Here is a 16,653-nt window from a genome sequence, read left to right as displayed (position 1 = left end):
GAGGCAGGGAAAACAGTGATGAGAGGTAAAATACTTTTGATTCTCTTAAAACCTTCCAATCACTAAGACTTTCTGATATAAATTATTTTAACACTTTTGTCATTAAGACTAACCAAGTGCTTTGTATCCATTATTTCTTCCAACACCTCTCCATTGGCATCATTATTACTGCCCCACAATGTACTGCTAGCATTAAAATCATCACAACAAATCTGAGCAGTGGACTTTGATTTGATGACTTGAGTCACGTCAGACTCAAGTCACAGATTTGATGACTTGAGTCACGTCAGACTCAAGTCACAGATTTGATGACTTGAGACCTGACCTTCGCTTGGTTATATTAGAAAAGACCTGCGACTCGAATAAGACTTGAATACTAATGACTTGAGACCTGACCTGGACTTGAGCATCTTTACTTGAAATGACTTGAAATGACACACAAAAAGTAATAGTTCTAATTAATTATCCACATAGTTTATTTCCTCGGGTCATTGACGTTTTAAGGATAGTTCATTTAGACTTTTTAAAGACTTGAAATTTAACCCATAGGATTTGGCCCTGACTTGGGACTTGAATATAGACACCTACGACTTGTATTTGACTTGGGAAGTAATGACTTGTTACCACCTCTGCAACAAATGACTTTTCCTTTATATTTTAAATCTGTTCCTCCACTCAATCTAAAGTTTTTTTTTATTAAAAAAAGTTCATTATTTTAATATTGTAATTTTTTTGCATAAATTTCTACAGCTATCCACATTAACTTATTTCCCTCACCTAAAAATCTATATTGTATTCCTTGTTTTAAAGATATTACCTACTTGCCGTTCCATGTTGCTATAAACACTGTCATATCCTTTTATCACATAATTAACTGGTTTAAGCTATGTTTCTTGGACATGAATAGTATCGGATTTACTTTTCAAATAATTTCTATATCCTTGAACACTTGACCATTTGCTGTGAAGCTTCTTCTGTTCGATTGAAGAATAATTATATTCTTCCTCCACTTGTCTCATGCCTGTAGTTTATTAATTCCCATGATAGATCCTTCACAGCTAGCAATATCACTGCAAGTTTCATTATATATTTTTTAGTCAGTTTTTGTGTCTCTTGATCAGTTCAGTTAATAATGTGAGCAATTAATATAATTTATCTATAGTAATGTCCATCCCGGACATTCCAGCATGCCCTGGTCTTGAATGCTGGAAAACTTCTCGATTTCCTTCCTCTTGTTTCTTGAACATTTTTGCTGCCTTTATATGAGTGATATTTTTAACAGTATGAAGTCTTACCCTTGCCTCACACCCTCCACCTGCGACACAATGCTGACTTCCTCAGTTACAACACTTTGCCTGTATGTCAACCCAATAGTGATTAGGCTTGATCTCCTCAGTATTTCACCCTGAAACTCCACAAGTACAGAGACTCTCAAACATTTCACCGGCAACTCTTTTTAGCAACCTCTTCATTCTCCAAACTTCAGCTCCATGAACACTTCCTTTGAGTTTCTCCCTATCTTTCGTCAGTCGGAATACCAGTGATAACTACCAGAAACACTTGATTATCTCCATGAATTTTTTTTTATTTACATACCGGTACAAGGTTTTTTTGCAAATACTATCAATTTGCATTGCTTTATTTTTCTGCTCTGCTGTTTTACATTTTATAGACATATTCCTATCATGCAGAAGTTTTGCAAACTTCTTGCCTAGTTTCACTTTTTAGTTCTGCAGATACCACTTTAGGGCTTACACTCATCTGCTCATCTTCCTTACTGAATTTAGGCATTACCTTTAATTCCTCTTTTGTTATCCTCCTTCTAACCGCTGTTTCCTTCACCCTAAATTTACTCCTCTGGGCTTCTTTTACTACTTTGATTACCAAGCTCCTTTTCATTGTAATCTTGCATCATCTAAGTACATATCATCGGCATCATCGTCATCATCATCATTATCATCATCCACCTTATGCCAAACACCAAGTCCGAAATTGTAATCCACAAACAATGAACTGCTTCTCCAGTTCAGCAGTCACTTTCTAATTTGCACCAATCTTTCCCAGGTGTCGGCGGTCTCCTCAGTTTTTTTTCCAGTCTCCAGTTTTTGCATGACACACCCACCGATGTAACTCATCAGCCTAATCAAGGCAGTGTAGACCTTGACATGTCTCTCTCATCAGTCTTCAATGACTATAGAGTTGTCCCCCTGACCTCCCACATCATGAAGGCCCTAGAGAGTCTCCTTTTGGAGACTGAGTAAGCAAAGAAACAGAGCCAATCTTCTTTATTAGGTTGTTGAGCTGTTTTAATACACTGGCTTTGATGCGATTTCCCCAAGAGATGATAAAAGAAGAGATCACACTCTCCAAAACAGACTAATAGAAAACATGAAGCATCTTGCTGCAAACACTGAAGGACCTAAGCTTCCTCCAGAGGTACAGTCTGCTCTGTCCCTTCTTGTAGACAGCTTCACAGTTGCGTCTCAAGTCCAGCCTGTTGTCCAGGCGAACATCGAGGTGTTTATATTCCTCCACTGCCTCCACTTCTTCTCCCATAATGGAAATGTTTGACTTATTTGTCTCTCCAGAAATATAAAATCTCCTTTGTTTTGTTAACTTTCAATATGAGATTATTTTTTCCACACTGTACATAGCCTCTTGTCCATCTCTTAGAGTACCCCACAACGGCAGAGTCGTCGGAGTATTTCTCCACATGACAGGTGTCTGTCTTGTACTTGAAGTCTGAGTTGTACAGAGGGAAAAATAATGGTGAGAGTACAGTCCCCTGTGGGGTTCCTGGGCTGTTGACTGCCTGGTTAAACACACAAACCTTCAGTCCTCCCTGCTTAGTTTTGAGGACAGTGGGTTTGTTGAAGTAGATGTATGATGGCACCTTCAACTCCAACTCTACAGTGATAAACAAACAGCGGGAGTCCTGACAGTTCTGGAGACTCCTCTTGAACCTCTGGAGATGATTGTGCACAGGACATTTCATAAAACGAAGAACATTACGGACAACCCAGAGCTTTCTTTTCATCAGATTGTCGTACAACAACAGAGTGTCTTCAAGTCAGAAGCTGCCTCAGAGCCAGTGTAAGATATTTGTTACAGACAATCGTTCCTACCCAAAATCATCAGCATATACAAGAACTCTTTGAAGAAACGTGCATTTTACGAGCTACAAAAACATTTAATTTCCCTTTGGGATTAATAACGTATTTCTGAACGGAAACAAATTAAATGTACTGACATAAAAAGGTTTGATTTTTATGGGGTTTATTTCAGTTGATTTTCTTTGTGTCAGACTAGGTTACAGCATCTAAAGGTGACTTTACGCAGGTGACTCAATAGTGGATAACACTTCTTTGGCTAACAAAATGGGCAAATGCAAGAATACAGGTTCGGAAAAACAGCAGAGGTTGGGGAGCGGTTAAAGTGACTCATCAGTACTTGTTGAAATGGTCTTTTTTCAGTAAAGACCCCGTCTCTTTCTATGTCTGTTCATTCTTCTCCGCAGCACAGGCTGTTAAAATAGCTGTATCTTAGGCATTATAAAATCTGCTGCCTTAAATTGAATCAGTGAATCTTTGGTTCAGCAGCTTCGCCTTGCATTAGGCACAGATTTAACAGGCACAGTATGATGGAGATGTACTGCAGCCAGATTCAGCATTTGTTTGACTTTGGCGAGGTAAAGAGCAGGAAGGCTGTGAGAATCTTTGTCTGCAAAACCACTTTCATACATTAACAAAGCTAATTGGTCTGAAGACGTAACATATTCCTTTTTATACATTTGTTGTTGCCGAGCCAAGAAAATTATACATTTGAATAAAAATGTGGTTGTGGCATTTTGCAGTGGCATTAGACCAGTGTTCTTAGTGTACTCTGGGTGAGAATGAGATGCCAGGGTTGTCCTAATTAGTAGGTAACGAATGCATGAGCTACCTTTTGGGACAGTTTTGACCTCCAATTTAATGTTGCATGAAAAACAACTATCAAAATGCTGCAGCTAAATTTGAATTGGTGTTTTTCTTTGTTTATTTTTTTACAGTGATTTACTAACAAGATATTCTACAGTGACATCTTTGCACAACTTTATGTCATAATAATTATTTTATTTCATCTAACAATCATGATTTACAAACACATTGTGTCAAATTTTCCACTTAATAAAAATGTTTATTGTTGTTGTTACATTAAGTCAAGTTGTAATATATGCTCATAGAGATGGTTTGATCTGTTTATGGTCTAACTATTTACAAGTCATGTCTTAATTATATTAACAAAAGAGATTAGGGGACAATAAAAACTTTGATTTTATTTATCTATTTATGCATTTATGCATTCATATTGCTCTCAAGTATTTTCACATGATAAAAAATAAAAATAAGCTTCAAAGCATTTTCAAAAAAAGTGTTTTGTACTGGGGGAAAAAAATCCTGTTAGGGAGCAATGCACATTTTTATAATTTTTGTTAATGACAAGTTTAATTATGTAAAAAAATATTTCACAGCTGACAGAATATTGGCAACACAAAGGGTAAATTGCAAAGTAGTGGTTTAAATCAGTTATATGTAATTGCATGTTGCTAAAAATACGTTTTAAGCCCAATTTGCATAAACTCACCCTCGTTTTCAACCATACTGGCTTTTTCATTTTTTTTTAACAGATATGCTTACAAGCCTTGATCATGATCTTATAGGGAACGAGGCCATAATGAGATGCAAAGAAAAGCCTTGTGTGAGGCTCAGAGTCATTCTGACGCACAATCTGGCAGTAAAATCCCACTTCACTTAGCTTTTCTTAAAAAGATCTCCATCATGTAAACCTTTCCCTGCCTCTATTGGTTTATGCATCATCACTGCCTCCTAGCTGTTGTCTTCAGAATTCATAATAGAGCTCTTCTAAGTATACTGGGGACCTGTGAATGGTTTTCTGATTTAAGAAAAGGATGCTGTGTCAACATTCATTACACTCATTCACAGAAGGTTAGAGGCAAGGCTACGCACTCTTCCTCCATCAGACCATCTTACTGAATATATTCAAGGTAACGACTAAGCTGGTTTAGTTATGTGTGGAGACCTGAATTACAGCTTAGTTAAAGGGAATTGTTTGAAAATCTTTAAATCATCGCTATAGATAGAATTTCATATTTTTTTAAGTTCAGCTGCATGTGAAAATTGATGAAGCAGCTCATTTTTGACTTGCAAAAGCTGATCTGCAAAGATAATGCTGGTTAAGTCCCAGAAAAAAAGACATAAAGCTACAAATGCAAAGAATGGATAATTAGTTTCATTTAATTTTTTAAACTTCAGAGCATGTATTTTTAGGTTGAATAATCTGCTTGAAGGATATATTTTATTATTCTCTTAATGTTAGATAATACTGCAGCGCTGGTTGTATGAGCCCTGCAGTTTTTAAACTATATCTGTTAAGAAACATGGTTTTGAATGGTTTGGGATGTAACCGGCTAAAGGACATTCATCCAAATGTAAGTGAGGGTTTTTGTATATATAACTTAACCTATGTATTAATTTGAGCCTGTATGAAGTCAAGAAAATCCAACACAATTTCAAACCATCAGCTTTTATTTTCTAAAACTATTGAGCGTGTTTGTCGTGTGAGCCTCTCAACTTGCATAAAGAAGACTAGTTCAAGCAAAGCCTCTACGGCATCCCTGCCGGTGATGAGTGCATGAAAGCTTCTGACCTGAACTCCGTGCCATCTAAAAATCACACAGAGATGTAGAAATATACGTGTCAGCACTTTTCCCACAACTCTTAGATCTACGAGGTAATTTATTTGCACAATCCAAACTGCACTGAAATAGTTCAGTGAGCCCAGATGTCTAATGGGGGAGTGTGGTGCTGACATAAGTAAATCAGGTCAGCAAGTTCTGGAAAAAAGGAAAAAAAAAAATCTAGGACCTATATGGGGCAAAATGAAAGACTCCAGTTCTAGCTAGGTGTAATTGAGGATTATAACTTTGGAGTTCGATGTTGAACTCCAGCTACAATTACGGACCACAAATCTAATTTATCTTAACTGGACGTAACAGTATGATATAAGCAAGATTCCTCATTAACAGAAGCTAAACAGCAACATACAGCTATAAAAAGAAGACCTAGCATTATGTAAACTTTTTTTTTATTATTCTTTTGTTTAGTGTATGGGTATGCTGTGACAACGTCCAATAAAAATGATTTTCATCATGACACAGAGCCAAAGTACCTAGATAATCAGAGTCATGCTTAATGCCACGGGAAGTGTACAACAACTGAGACGCGATGTCTAACAGTGCGTTTGACATAATAACAGTTTCTTCAAAATGTCTCCACATGGTTCAATGCAGATGGAGAGAAGTCGATCCTGAAGAACCACCTGGAGCAGAAACCGCAGGCGCAGTGGGGCTCCATGGATCCATCCAGAATAAGCAGAGGTCCCTTGGAGGATATCAACTCTCCTGAACAGTGAGATCTCATATTTCCATAGCACATACGTGCCCGTGTTCCTCCCCGACTCCCTCCCTCCTACCCACTGTTTAGTGAGCTTTCTCAGCAGACGACACATCACATGTAGCGCAACCACTAGTAACTCTCAGGCAGTTGCTCTGGCAACAGAGCCCAATGAACACATGGACCAACCCTGCACTTTTCCCTCCCACACCCATTATGTGAGCACATGTGTACTCTCTTGGTGGGCAAAGCATGCTACGGCTCTCATACAAAATCACCGACACGTACACACGTAGACATGCAAATGATTGATCTGTTGGCCCGACTTGAAAGTAGCTGATGTATTGCACACTTAAAAACGCTCAGGAAACCAATGCGCATCTATGTTCACCTATTATTCATGAGGCAGCAAAGCTGAAGCATGACGACTTCATCAGCGAGGAGGGGACAATTTTTCATGCATCATTGAGGATTCTGTCTCCGATGCCGGTTTTTAGCAAAAAGAGGAGAACACCACCAGATTGATGGTGAGAAAAGGAGACCGCAGACAAAAGGGGCATAAAAATTAAGACGAGCGAAAGGAGGGACTTAAAGAAGAAAGCTGTTTAGACAGACAAGAGAGGAGGTAGAGACTCACATAGGCTTATATAACAACTGATTTACAGCTCGCATTGGAAGCAGCTCTGAAAATAGACAGGGAGGAGAACAGAAGTAAAGGAACACTCGGAGCTATTCCCATGCCACATGAATGTTTGATCACACTGAGGGAAGAGAGATGAAGAGGTAGCAGGAGAGAAGGTGAAGAGGAAGAGAAGACAAATACGCAGAAGTTTGAAAAAGAGTTATAAATAGAAAATCTAGCACAGACTGAATACTTTGTGACATAATAAATGCAAAAACACACACCGAGCGGTTCATTGTTCAATGCAGCATCCGCCAAAGGGAGAAAGGCGTTCGAGAACAAGCCCGACTACGTGTGTAGCACAATGAAATCTGCCTATGCCAGGATCAGGCATAAGTCTAAGAATTACAGAAATGTCAAAATTCCACCAATTATGAAATTTTTTTGGATCCGTTGCTGAACGAGCTTGAATTTCATTACCCTCTCCTGATTTTTTTCTTTTTTTTTTTCTTTACATAACAAGTCTTTGGTTATGTAATTTCTTTGCCAGCGACTAGCAGTGACTCTGGTGAGGTGGGGTGCAAAGTGTCACACCAGGTTGAAGCATGAAATGTTCTTTTAGTCAGATGATCCCAGAAGCTGGAGGAATGGGGTCTTATGGGCTTAGTAAGAATGGAAGTAAACCGAGAAAAATGGTTGCTCAATGCTACTTAGTAAAAAAAAAGGGGGAAAAAAAGAAGAGAAATGGTAAGGAACCATGGTAAGGGAATGAAGAAACCTAGCTTGCACATGCCGGTCTGATCTTCTTCACCTGTCTTATTGTTTTCAGATATTTACACTTTACTTCTTGGTGTAATTGTATATTTTATTTAGCAGCTAGGACTAAACTGGTGTAGCCCCACTATAATTTCCTGTATAATGCAAGAGAATATGGCATCATAAAGTTAAACAGGTTCGTCAAAGAACGTATCCTTGTTTCACTTCCTTCTTCAATAAGAAAGAAGGGAAAAATATATCCAGAAGGCTGTTTGTCCATTCCGCAATAAACCATTCATATGTTTGTGACCTTGTACTTCCCAGGACGTATTACAACACCTTTGTCATTCACGTTTATTGGAAAAACAGCTCTAGATGCCTGCTAGTACGTTCTTTCTGAAACGGGGTGGTACCAGGAGAAACTGACGTTTTACAATTCCACTGATTCATTTGTTTTTTGATACCTACAGTCCATTTCAACAGCTAATGACGGATATCAGCAGAGTATTTTCACAGGTTTTTAGATATCAACATTCCTGTTGTTAACAGTAACTTGAGACATTTACACTTGACTGTCACATGTTACTTTAGATACATGGTGTCATTTATAATGGGAGAAGTCACATCCTCTGGCTGAGGAAGAGAGATATATAGGGTATCTAAAATGTCGATTGTGGCAAGCAAGAAATGTCTTCTGAATATCTGAAAAGGTCTCCTCTGAACAGGAAGTACTGAATTATAGATATTTGGAAGACATATCTTGTCTAGCCGTTAAATGGTAAAAGAAGAAAAATAAAGCCAGTTTAATATTTCAAGAATATTGAAACATATTAAACTTTGTTTTTCAAAGCAGTTTGAAGAGGTTGGAAATATAATTTTAGACATAATGGGGTTATTTGCGTATCATCGATTTACAACTGACATTTTTGCCAAAAAGACATCTAAAACATTTATTAAAAATAGGAGTGTGGTACTTACAATAGTTTGCCAGACATTATTCATTGCGCTTTTCTGTTGTTGAACAATCCAACCAATCCGTTGTCCTTTGTTTGAACAATAAATTTCAGCTCAATCAAGATCAATTGAAATGAAATAGACAATTTCGATTATTCTTGTTGAGTTCTTGTATTTGTCATATCAGATAGCAGCAAATACAGAGAGAACTAACAAACAGTAACTGATCTAGCTCTATTTCTAATTTCAAAACTAATTTGTATCATAATTAATTTTCTTAGTGGGGTATAATTATCAAGGGAGAGAGTAATTTGATGTCAGAGGCTTCTAATGAACACAGGTGGTACACCCTAGTTTGTCTTTGAAAATCAGTGATGCAATATCAAATCTATGCTCAGCAATCATGCGTAGGGCCAAATCCATGAAAGCAGCCCACAAAGCTTGATAAACATACGCCTAAGTGATCTAATAGGGTGTTTAGATCAACTTGACTTCAGGAGCCAGGACAGCAAATACATGCACGGGCACTGACCAAGGAAAAGTTAGATACAGTCATCTCCACCTGTGCAACAAGACGATCTAGTCATAATAAGTTTTGCCCCTGTATAAATATCTGTCACCTGTTACATATAATGGCACAACCTGACACAGAGCAATGTTGTAGAGCAAATAAGAAAATACCATCTGCTCATTTTCAAAAGCTGGTCACGTAATAAAAAATTGGAAAAAAAAAAAATTCTTACATAAAAGCAATATGACATTGGAATCCCAGCAGTTCAGTATAAAACAGGACAAATATTTCACCATGTTCTGCTTTCTCATTAGCCTCTGTTGAGTCTACATAAACAATTTTCTTAGCTTTCTATATTTAGTTTACACAACATTAATTGTTAATATAACATCAATCACAAGATGCTACAACTGAGTTGACAGATCTTCTGTGATTTAAAAAAGTAAAATAACTTTTAGCAATTCAGATTAGCAACATCTAACATAGGTTCCACCACAGCTTTTTGTTACCGTTTGTTACTAGTCCGTGTACTGTATTCTGACGTTATTCCTCTCACTTTCTTTGCAGCATACAGCGTCGACTGTCTTTGCAGCTGCCTATCCTGCACCATGCATACTTACCATCCATAGGAGGTGTTGACGCCAGTTGCACCAGCCCTAATGGAAGCCCAGGCTCCAGTCCGAGGCACAGACACATGCCCCCTTCCTACAGGGTAATGGTCTCTGGCCTCTGAGCCTCATTTACTCCCCCACCTTGCTCTTTGCTGAGGAGACACAAATGGTTCTTTTTTTCTACAACAAATAGACTGATGTCGTCAGCATATGTGCGTATTCCGTCTCGGACTGAAAAGAAGATGGGGATGAACAAAGAGAGGGGGGAGGGATAAAGTTTCACTCGTCATACCTCTGCACTCTGGTCTCTTGAGGACTGATGTCGTCAGTCAAAACTGGGTGGGAGAGGACTGGTGATGCTTAACTACTTCTGTGATTAACGTCCCCTCGGCCATCTTCCTCCCTGCTTAGGCCTGCTTACACACACATGTCAGACACCGATATTTACAACAGAGATACACACCCATGTCCAAGCACAGTGGCGCCCCGACAGCAGCGGTGGACCAGCCCTAAATCTGACGTGTAGCCTTATCATCTTCAAAAGGGATTGTTTCTGTTTCTTATCTGTTTTATGTACTGTACGTGCTTGCAGCTACATGTGAGCCATGTAAACATTTCACTGCTTCAGTGATTGGATATGAGTTTGGGAGCAATGAGAGCAATTTTCAAGATTCCAGCTAACGAAAGGATTCCCGTCCACTTTTCAACCTTGTGCAGAGATGTAAATATCATTGCTTTCGACACTGATGTACTGTAAGCTTTGTATATGCTGTGAATGGACAAATTAATAGGATCTAAGTGTGGCGCTTGTAACAAAGGCAGGTGAAAGCTTATAAAATGTCACATCCTACAAATCAGATATATGACAAAGGCAGGAATTTGTTTGCATAGCTGTCAATATATTAGCCTACAAAAAGCATAAATGCATCAAAAATCTGTCCAGGACCCAAACCTAAAACTTGGACTTAGATGCACGTTGCTCTTTTTTTGTTCCACTTTGCTATTTTTTCTAGACTGATTTATGTCAGAGAGCTCCTGTCTGACTCTGTAAAGGCTTTCATACTTTACAACTTAATCAGCCCGTCTTCAGACAGCATGTTTTATAGAAATAATAATGCTATGCCTTTTTCACAGGTCTCCGAGAAAATAGAGCAAAAAAAAAGAGACCAAAAGAGTGTTCCACAGCTTTGTTATGGTTTAACATGCCAAGAAATTCAAAAACGCAAGATATAGACATGAAACCCATGAGAGCCCCCAGTGAATTCAGGTGCTGTTGGCGCTAGTGATGGGTGAGGTCACGTTGAAGCCCACAGACCAGTCTTTATAGACTGTTAAGATGTCTAACTGGACTTGTTCTCACGTCTTACCAGCAAAGATGAGAACAACGGGGCGCAGCAATAGCACAAAGTTACAAGACTGCGGGATAAAACTCTGTCAGGAGAGATGAACCGAAAATAAGCGATGGTGGAAAAAATGTAGGTTTACCAGTTCCGCAACTCGATCGGACTGAATAGTTAACCTGAATTTCCACGTGCAGCAGCAGAGACAGTGGACGTGTTGAAGTCTCGTGTAATGAACCTCCAAACGGTCTGCAGGTTCAGTTTTAAAGACGGCGACGCCACCACTGCTGGTCACGGTGATTTAGCACAGACACAGGGCTTTCTTTTACAAATAACAATAAGTACCATGAAAGATCAATCCACACTTAGCAACAGTGAACATACCTCAGTTGCTACAGAAATGTAATTCAGTGCCACTGAGCTTCACCCTAGACCGTCATCAGGAGTACCGCTGTTCTTTGTTACATTTTTTTTCCTGATGCAGGAGAAAAAGCAAATGGGGGACTCTGCAGGAAAAAGGACGTTTTTTTACTCAGAGCGAAAAAGGTTCGTTCTCAGCATATTGTTTCACCATTGGTGTCTTGGTTTTTCTTTTATTTTTTAAGGCGTTTCTTGAGCGCTGTGCCTGTTGTCTTATATTGTAGCCTGCAAGACCCACACTACATACAAAAGGGTCGAAACTGCGCTTACCCAGCAAAGTACATTTGGCCGCACATCTGTAAATCGAACAATGTGTCATAGACCAATCTAAAGTCCATGTGTCCGTGAAAAGGGACAGCTTCGGGAGTACATGGCGACGGCTCCGCTTCAGCCGGAGGATAATTCTTCAGAAACACAGTCAGACGCTCCTCAGAGAAGTTGGAGGATCCAGAGGTGAAGATGGGGAGACAAGGACCTGCTGTCAGACATATCGGGGTTTGGGCTCCTCCCGTTTCCAGGCCTCTGCCATAATGCACAGGAGCAGGGAAAAGAAAAACCCAAGCACAGACCTCAAAAAAGGAGTCATGACTTCTCCTGCACCTTTGCCAACCAGAGAATCACAGACCATGCGAGTGGGAGACATTACCAGAGGGTTGGATCTTCCTTCAGGAGAAGCAAAAAAACCAACCGCACATTTTATATATTACATTATATGTGATTGTGTACAACTTTGCTGATACCCTGATGATGGTGTCCATGTATGGAGTATTTGGTATTTGGCTTTCTCAAGACGGCATGAAATAAAATGTATAATTCACAGAGTTACCTCTGTTTTTTTTGCAACTGTTGTGACAAAGCTACTCTGTTGTTCCATCACATCACTTGTAATTTGGTTTTTAATCGCAGAAGTGTCCACACCCCTGTTCAAACGTCGAGTCTTTGCGATGTAAAACAGAGACCACGATACTCAACAAGTCACATCTTTGTTGTGACATATAACCATCCAGCTGAAAAAATAAAAAAACAATCTGTTGTGTGGGGACAGGTCCAGTAACTCGTTTAGATTCAGTTTCACCATGCAGCCTTCTGAAAGGAGTTTATGAAAATGCGTCTTGATTTAACCATATTGACCCATTTTTTACCCCTTTTACCCCTTGTAGGGGTAAAAGTTTTCCAAATCCATCTTCTTTATTGAAGTCATTCTTTTCTTGCATTAAATGTCTGCTTGGACTCACTGTGATGCTGCAAAATAAAAGCCCTCTTCATCTTCAGGTCTCCAGCAGACTTTTGAACATTTAGGGTCAGAATGGACTGGTTTTGAACAAATAACCCAGCTCAGTCCAAAGAGCGCTAACCCCAGAGCATGATGCAGCCACCACCATGTTTCACTGTGGCTACTGCGTTCTCTTGGTGATACGATGTGCCGTTTGTGTACAAAACTACCTTTTAAGCTCCAGTCTAGTTTAATTTGATCATTCAACCCCCCTCAACCATGCCCGGCTGAAGGGGGGGGAAAAAACTGAAGTTTAAAAAATCTGACATTTTAACAGGGGTGTCCACACTTTTTAAATCCACTGTAGTTCCCTACAAGCTTTTGTTTGGGTTATTTTTGCCTTTTTTATCAGTACACACATATCGACGCCAAGATGCTCAGTGGACTAACTAAATGTCATCTCATCTAACATGCTACTGATTTAGCACCTGTTCACTGAGGGCAATAAAAAGAAGGTAGCAGCTATTGAACAAACCTAATAATCCACTTATGTGATTTAAAAAAAAAAAGCCAATCATTTTATCAGATCAGTCTGAAATATCAAACAGATCGGGTCTTTTTTTTTTTTTTTTGTTTTTTTATTCTGACATGATTCATTTCAGTTATTCCCATAAATGAATCAATTTTACAAATGCAATTGTGGTGGGTCAAGGGCTCATAATAACCTGTAATAAAAAAAATCATGCTGATGGTTTGTATTTGCCACAGGTCTTTTTACCTTTTCAGTTTGAAGATCAAAGTGACGTATACGAGGATATCTTTGTACGTTTTATCGTCGGGTTCTCTGGAGAACAACAACACAAACCCAGATATGTTACACTATAAAAAACTATATTAAGTGGAGACACACAAAGGTCCATGCTGTTATTGTTTTGTCAGTTTGATATGTGGTACGAAATGGCATTATGTTCAATTAACACTTTAAATGGTGAACAACAACCTATGTTAAATGCAACATGTTCAAGAGGGGCAATAACTTGTTTTCTTATTACAGAAAGAATAGAGAACTATATATATAAATATATATGTATATGTAAAGATCTTTACGTACATTCTCATTTTTACATAGGAAACATTTCACAAATCTGAAGTCTTCTTTTTATTTACAGTATCTGTAACTATGTTATGTACAGATGAGGTCTAGATATGAAAAACTTGTATAAAATGAGTATCACACTTGGAACACCATTTTTTTTTTTGAGCCATTGGTTGTTATGGGGGGCGGGGGTAGGGGAAATTTACAAATCATTCTTCTTTTGTTGTCTGAATGTTATGGACAGCCTTTACTTTTCACATCATCGTTAAATAAAGTGTGACTGAAAATGATGCAGTGTTTCTTTTATCCTCCCCTGCTGTGAAAAGTCTGCAGTTCGTCAGCTGAGTTTATTTAATAAACATCATTTCGAGAGACCAAGAGCATGATTATTGACACCAACACAACAGCCACATAATTAATGTAATGTAAACAGGCCTATTCATGTTTTTTTATTACAAGAAATTAGGTTTATAAAGCCGTATGGGCTGGCTCTGTTCCAATATGAAAATCACGGAAAGGCAAATTCAACCCTCAAGTTCATCTTTTTACATTTACATGTATTTTATTGGTGGTAGACAGTTTTATTGTTCAACAAAACACTTGGATAAAAGTTTGGAAAGCTATTAAAGATTTTTCTGTACCATCATGATTATAGCATAAACCTTGGTAACACCACCACCATGTTTTCTTTTCTGCATAATAATGATGTAATCATTAAAATCATAATGCTATTTCCAATTAGAAATATTTTGAATCACTTTTTTCAGAGATAAAATTTTTTATCAATATTGTACTTGCTGACCAATATTGAGAACAATATTCAAATCTCTTGATTAAAAATGTAACATTTAATTGGGTGTCAACATTTCATCACAATTACGTATTATTTGTCGTTTGTGTGAAGGTGTTCTTTTTGTAAAGTTGCAATTTCCTTCTAGCAACTTTGTTACTCACTCATTCACACACACACACACACACACACACACACACACACACACTGCTGTTGGTCATTGTTATCTTGATAATGATTTTAGAAACACTGCTTAGAAGTTACTCGTGTACTCCAACAGTCAGGGGAACGCCAAACTTAATGTCTGAGCTTCCTGCAGGACAAGGTTTTTGACAATACCTGGAATATCACACATGGTCTGGTAATATTTAATCACTGATTTGAATGAGTGCAAATTATTATTTTTTTTCTTTCTTTATAGGTTCACCGCTTTACAGTGTATGTGGAGTTCAAGCCTCTTGTTTTCCAGTTTGATTAACTTAAAAGGGGACATATTATGCAAAATCCAATGTTTTAGCTCTTACATTTTTGTTGTGTACTTGGAGTCTCTAGGAGTGCAGAAAAAATGCAATGTAGTCTGTCCAGGAGCTGCATAGATATCTTTATATTCCATTTGGGTCATATTTTTCAAGCTGTTTAGTTTTCTCTGTTTTCTATTATGTTTTTTGAACAACTACGTCACAGAATTTGCTGCTGAACTGCTAGAACATGGTCATGGACTTCAGGCTTACCAATTTCACGAATCTGCAATTTTTATTTCTAGAAGCAATTTTGTAGTCTAAGCTCAAGAATACTGAAGCCACAAGTGGGTAAGTGAAAACATTCAGCTGTTTATTACACCATCCCTCAGCATACTACAAAAATGGCTGAACTGTGTGGAGTGGAACGCTCTTCAACCTGGAGGGGGGCGGGACAGGAAGTGCCTCCTTTAGATTTAAAGAGACAGCACCAGAATGCTCTTAAATGCAACTCAGAACTAGGGCAAAAATGAGGAACATGGGGGTAAATCAATGAGGAGATCAGACCAAAACATTGCAGCTCCACTTTATATAGATCACAACTGAATGATTTCAATGAGAAAAGGAATAATTGAAAGGCATATGTCCCCTTTAAAAATGTATCTGAAATGCTGACAAGTCCTTTTGTGTAATAATCTGGTTCCACAAAGAATAAGTTTGTATTTGAAAACATATTTATTCAAATTAAAAGTATATTGAGAAATTCCATTTCATTGACATATATCAAAAATGTCCCTTAAACTCTATACTAGTCCTGACTCTTTACTGTTACTATTAGAAGGAAAATATAGGGAGTGGTATAATTGTCCAAGCAAAATTATTATTATTGGTTATCCAAGACAAAACATATGAGATAACGTTCACAAAGTTTTAAATCAAATTTACAAAAATGAAATTTCTGTCATATATGGTATTTACAGCAACTGTGTACTGCAGTAATGTTTAGGGAATAAAATGTAAAGAAGTTCATGTGTGGAAAACGACAATGAATATTTAATCATCAACAACAACAAATCAATTCTATATTGTCAAAGAAGAATCCTCAATGCACAAAAGATTTATATTAAAACTGAAATTTAAAACAAAGAAAAAGCTAAGACATAATAAAAAAAAAAGAATCAGACAAATAATATTTGACATTTACAAGTAAACTTCAATTCAACAGCAACATTTTAATTCCTGATTTAAAATAGCCAATAGTTTCTGCACATCCCAGGCTTATAGGGAGTTATTTTTATTTATTTTTTTTTGCTTAGTCCTAGTCTGGTTATTGGAGGAAATAAAAGCATGGAGCAGTGTTTGTTTTCTTGTGTGACAGAAGAAAAAAAATATTTGGGGGATTTTAAGATGTTAGTCTGCTGTTTCAGTAA

At 37.9% G+C, this 16,653-nt stretch overlaps 1 protein-coding gene across 1 annotated transcript in view; it reads left to right on the top strand.

The window, feature by feature from the left end:
* Positions 1–14,265, top strand: part of LOC118556518 (gamma-aminobutyric acid type B receptor subunit 2-like) — a 92,946-nt gene extending 78,681 nt beyond the window's left edge. Inside the window, 2 exon segments of the mRNA XM_036145867.1 lie at positions 6,350–6,467; positions 9,863–14,265. Coding sequence (XP_036001760.1) covers positions 6,350–6,467; positions 9,863–10,028 — 284 coding nt within the window. The 3' untranslated portion in view covers positions 10,029–14,265.
* The last annotated feature ends 2,388 nt before the right edge of the window (positions 14,266–16,653 follow it).

This window comes from Fundulus heteroclitus, chromosome 13 (genome assembly GCF_011125445.2).
Source record: "Fundulus heteroclitus isolate FHET01 chromosome 13, MU-UCD_Fhet_4.1, whole genome shotgun sequence".
NCBI classification, from domain to species: Eukaryota; Metazoa; Chordata; class Actinopteri; order Cyprinodontiformes; family Fundulidae; genus Fundulus; species Fundulus heteroclitus.
This window is presented reverse-complemented; position numbering and strand designations above follow the sequence as displayed.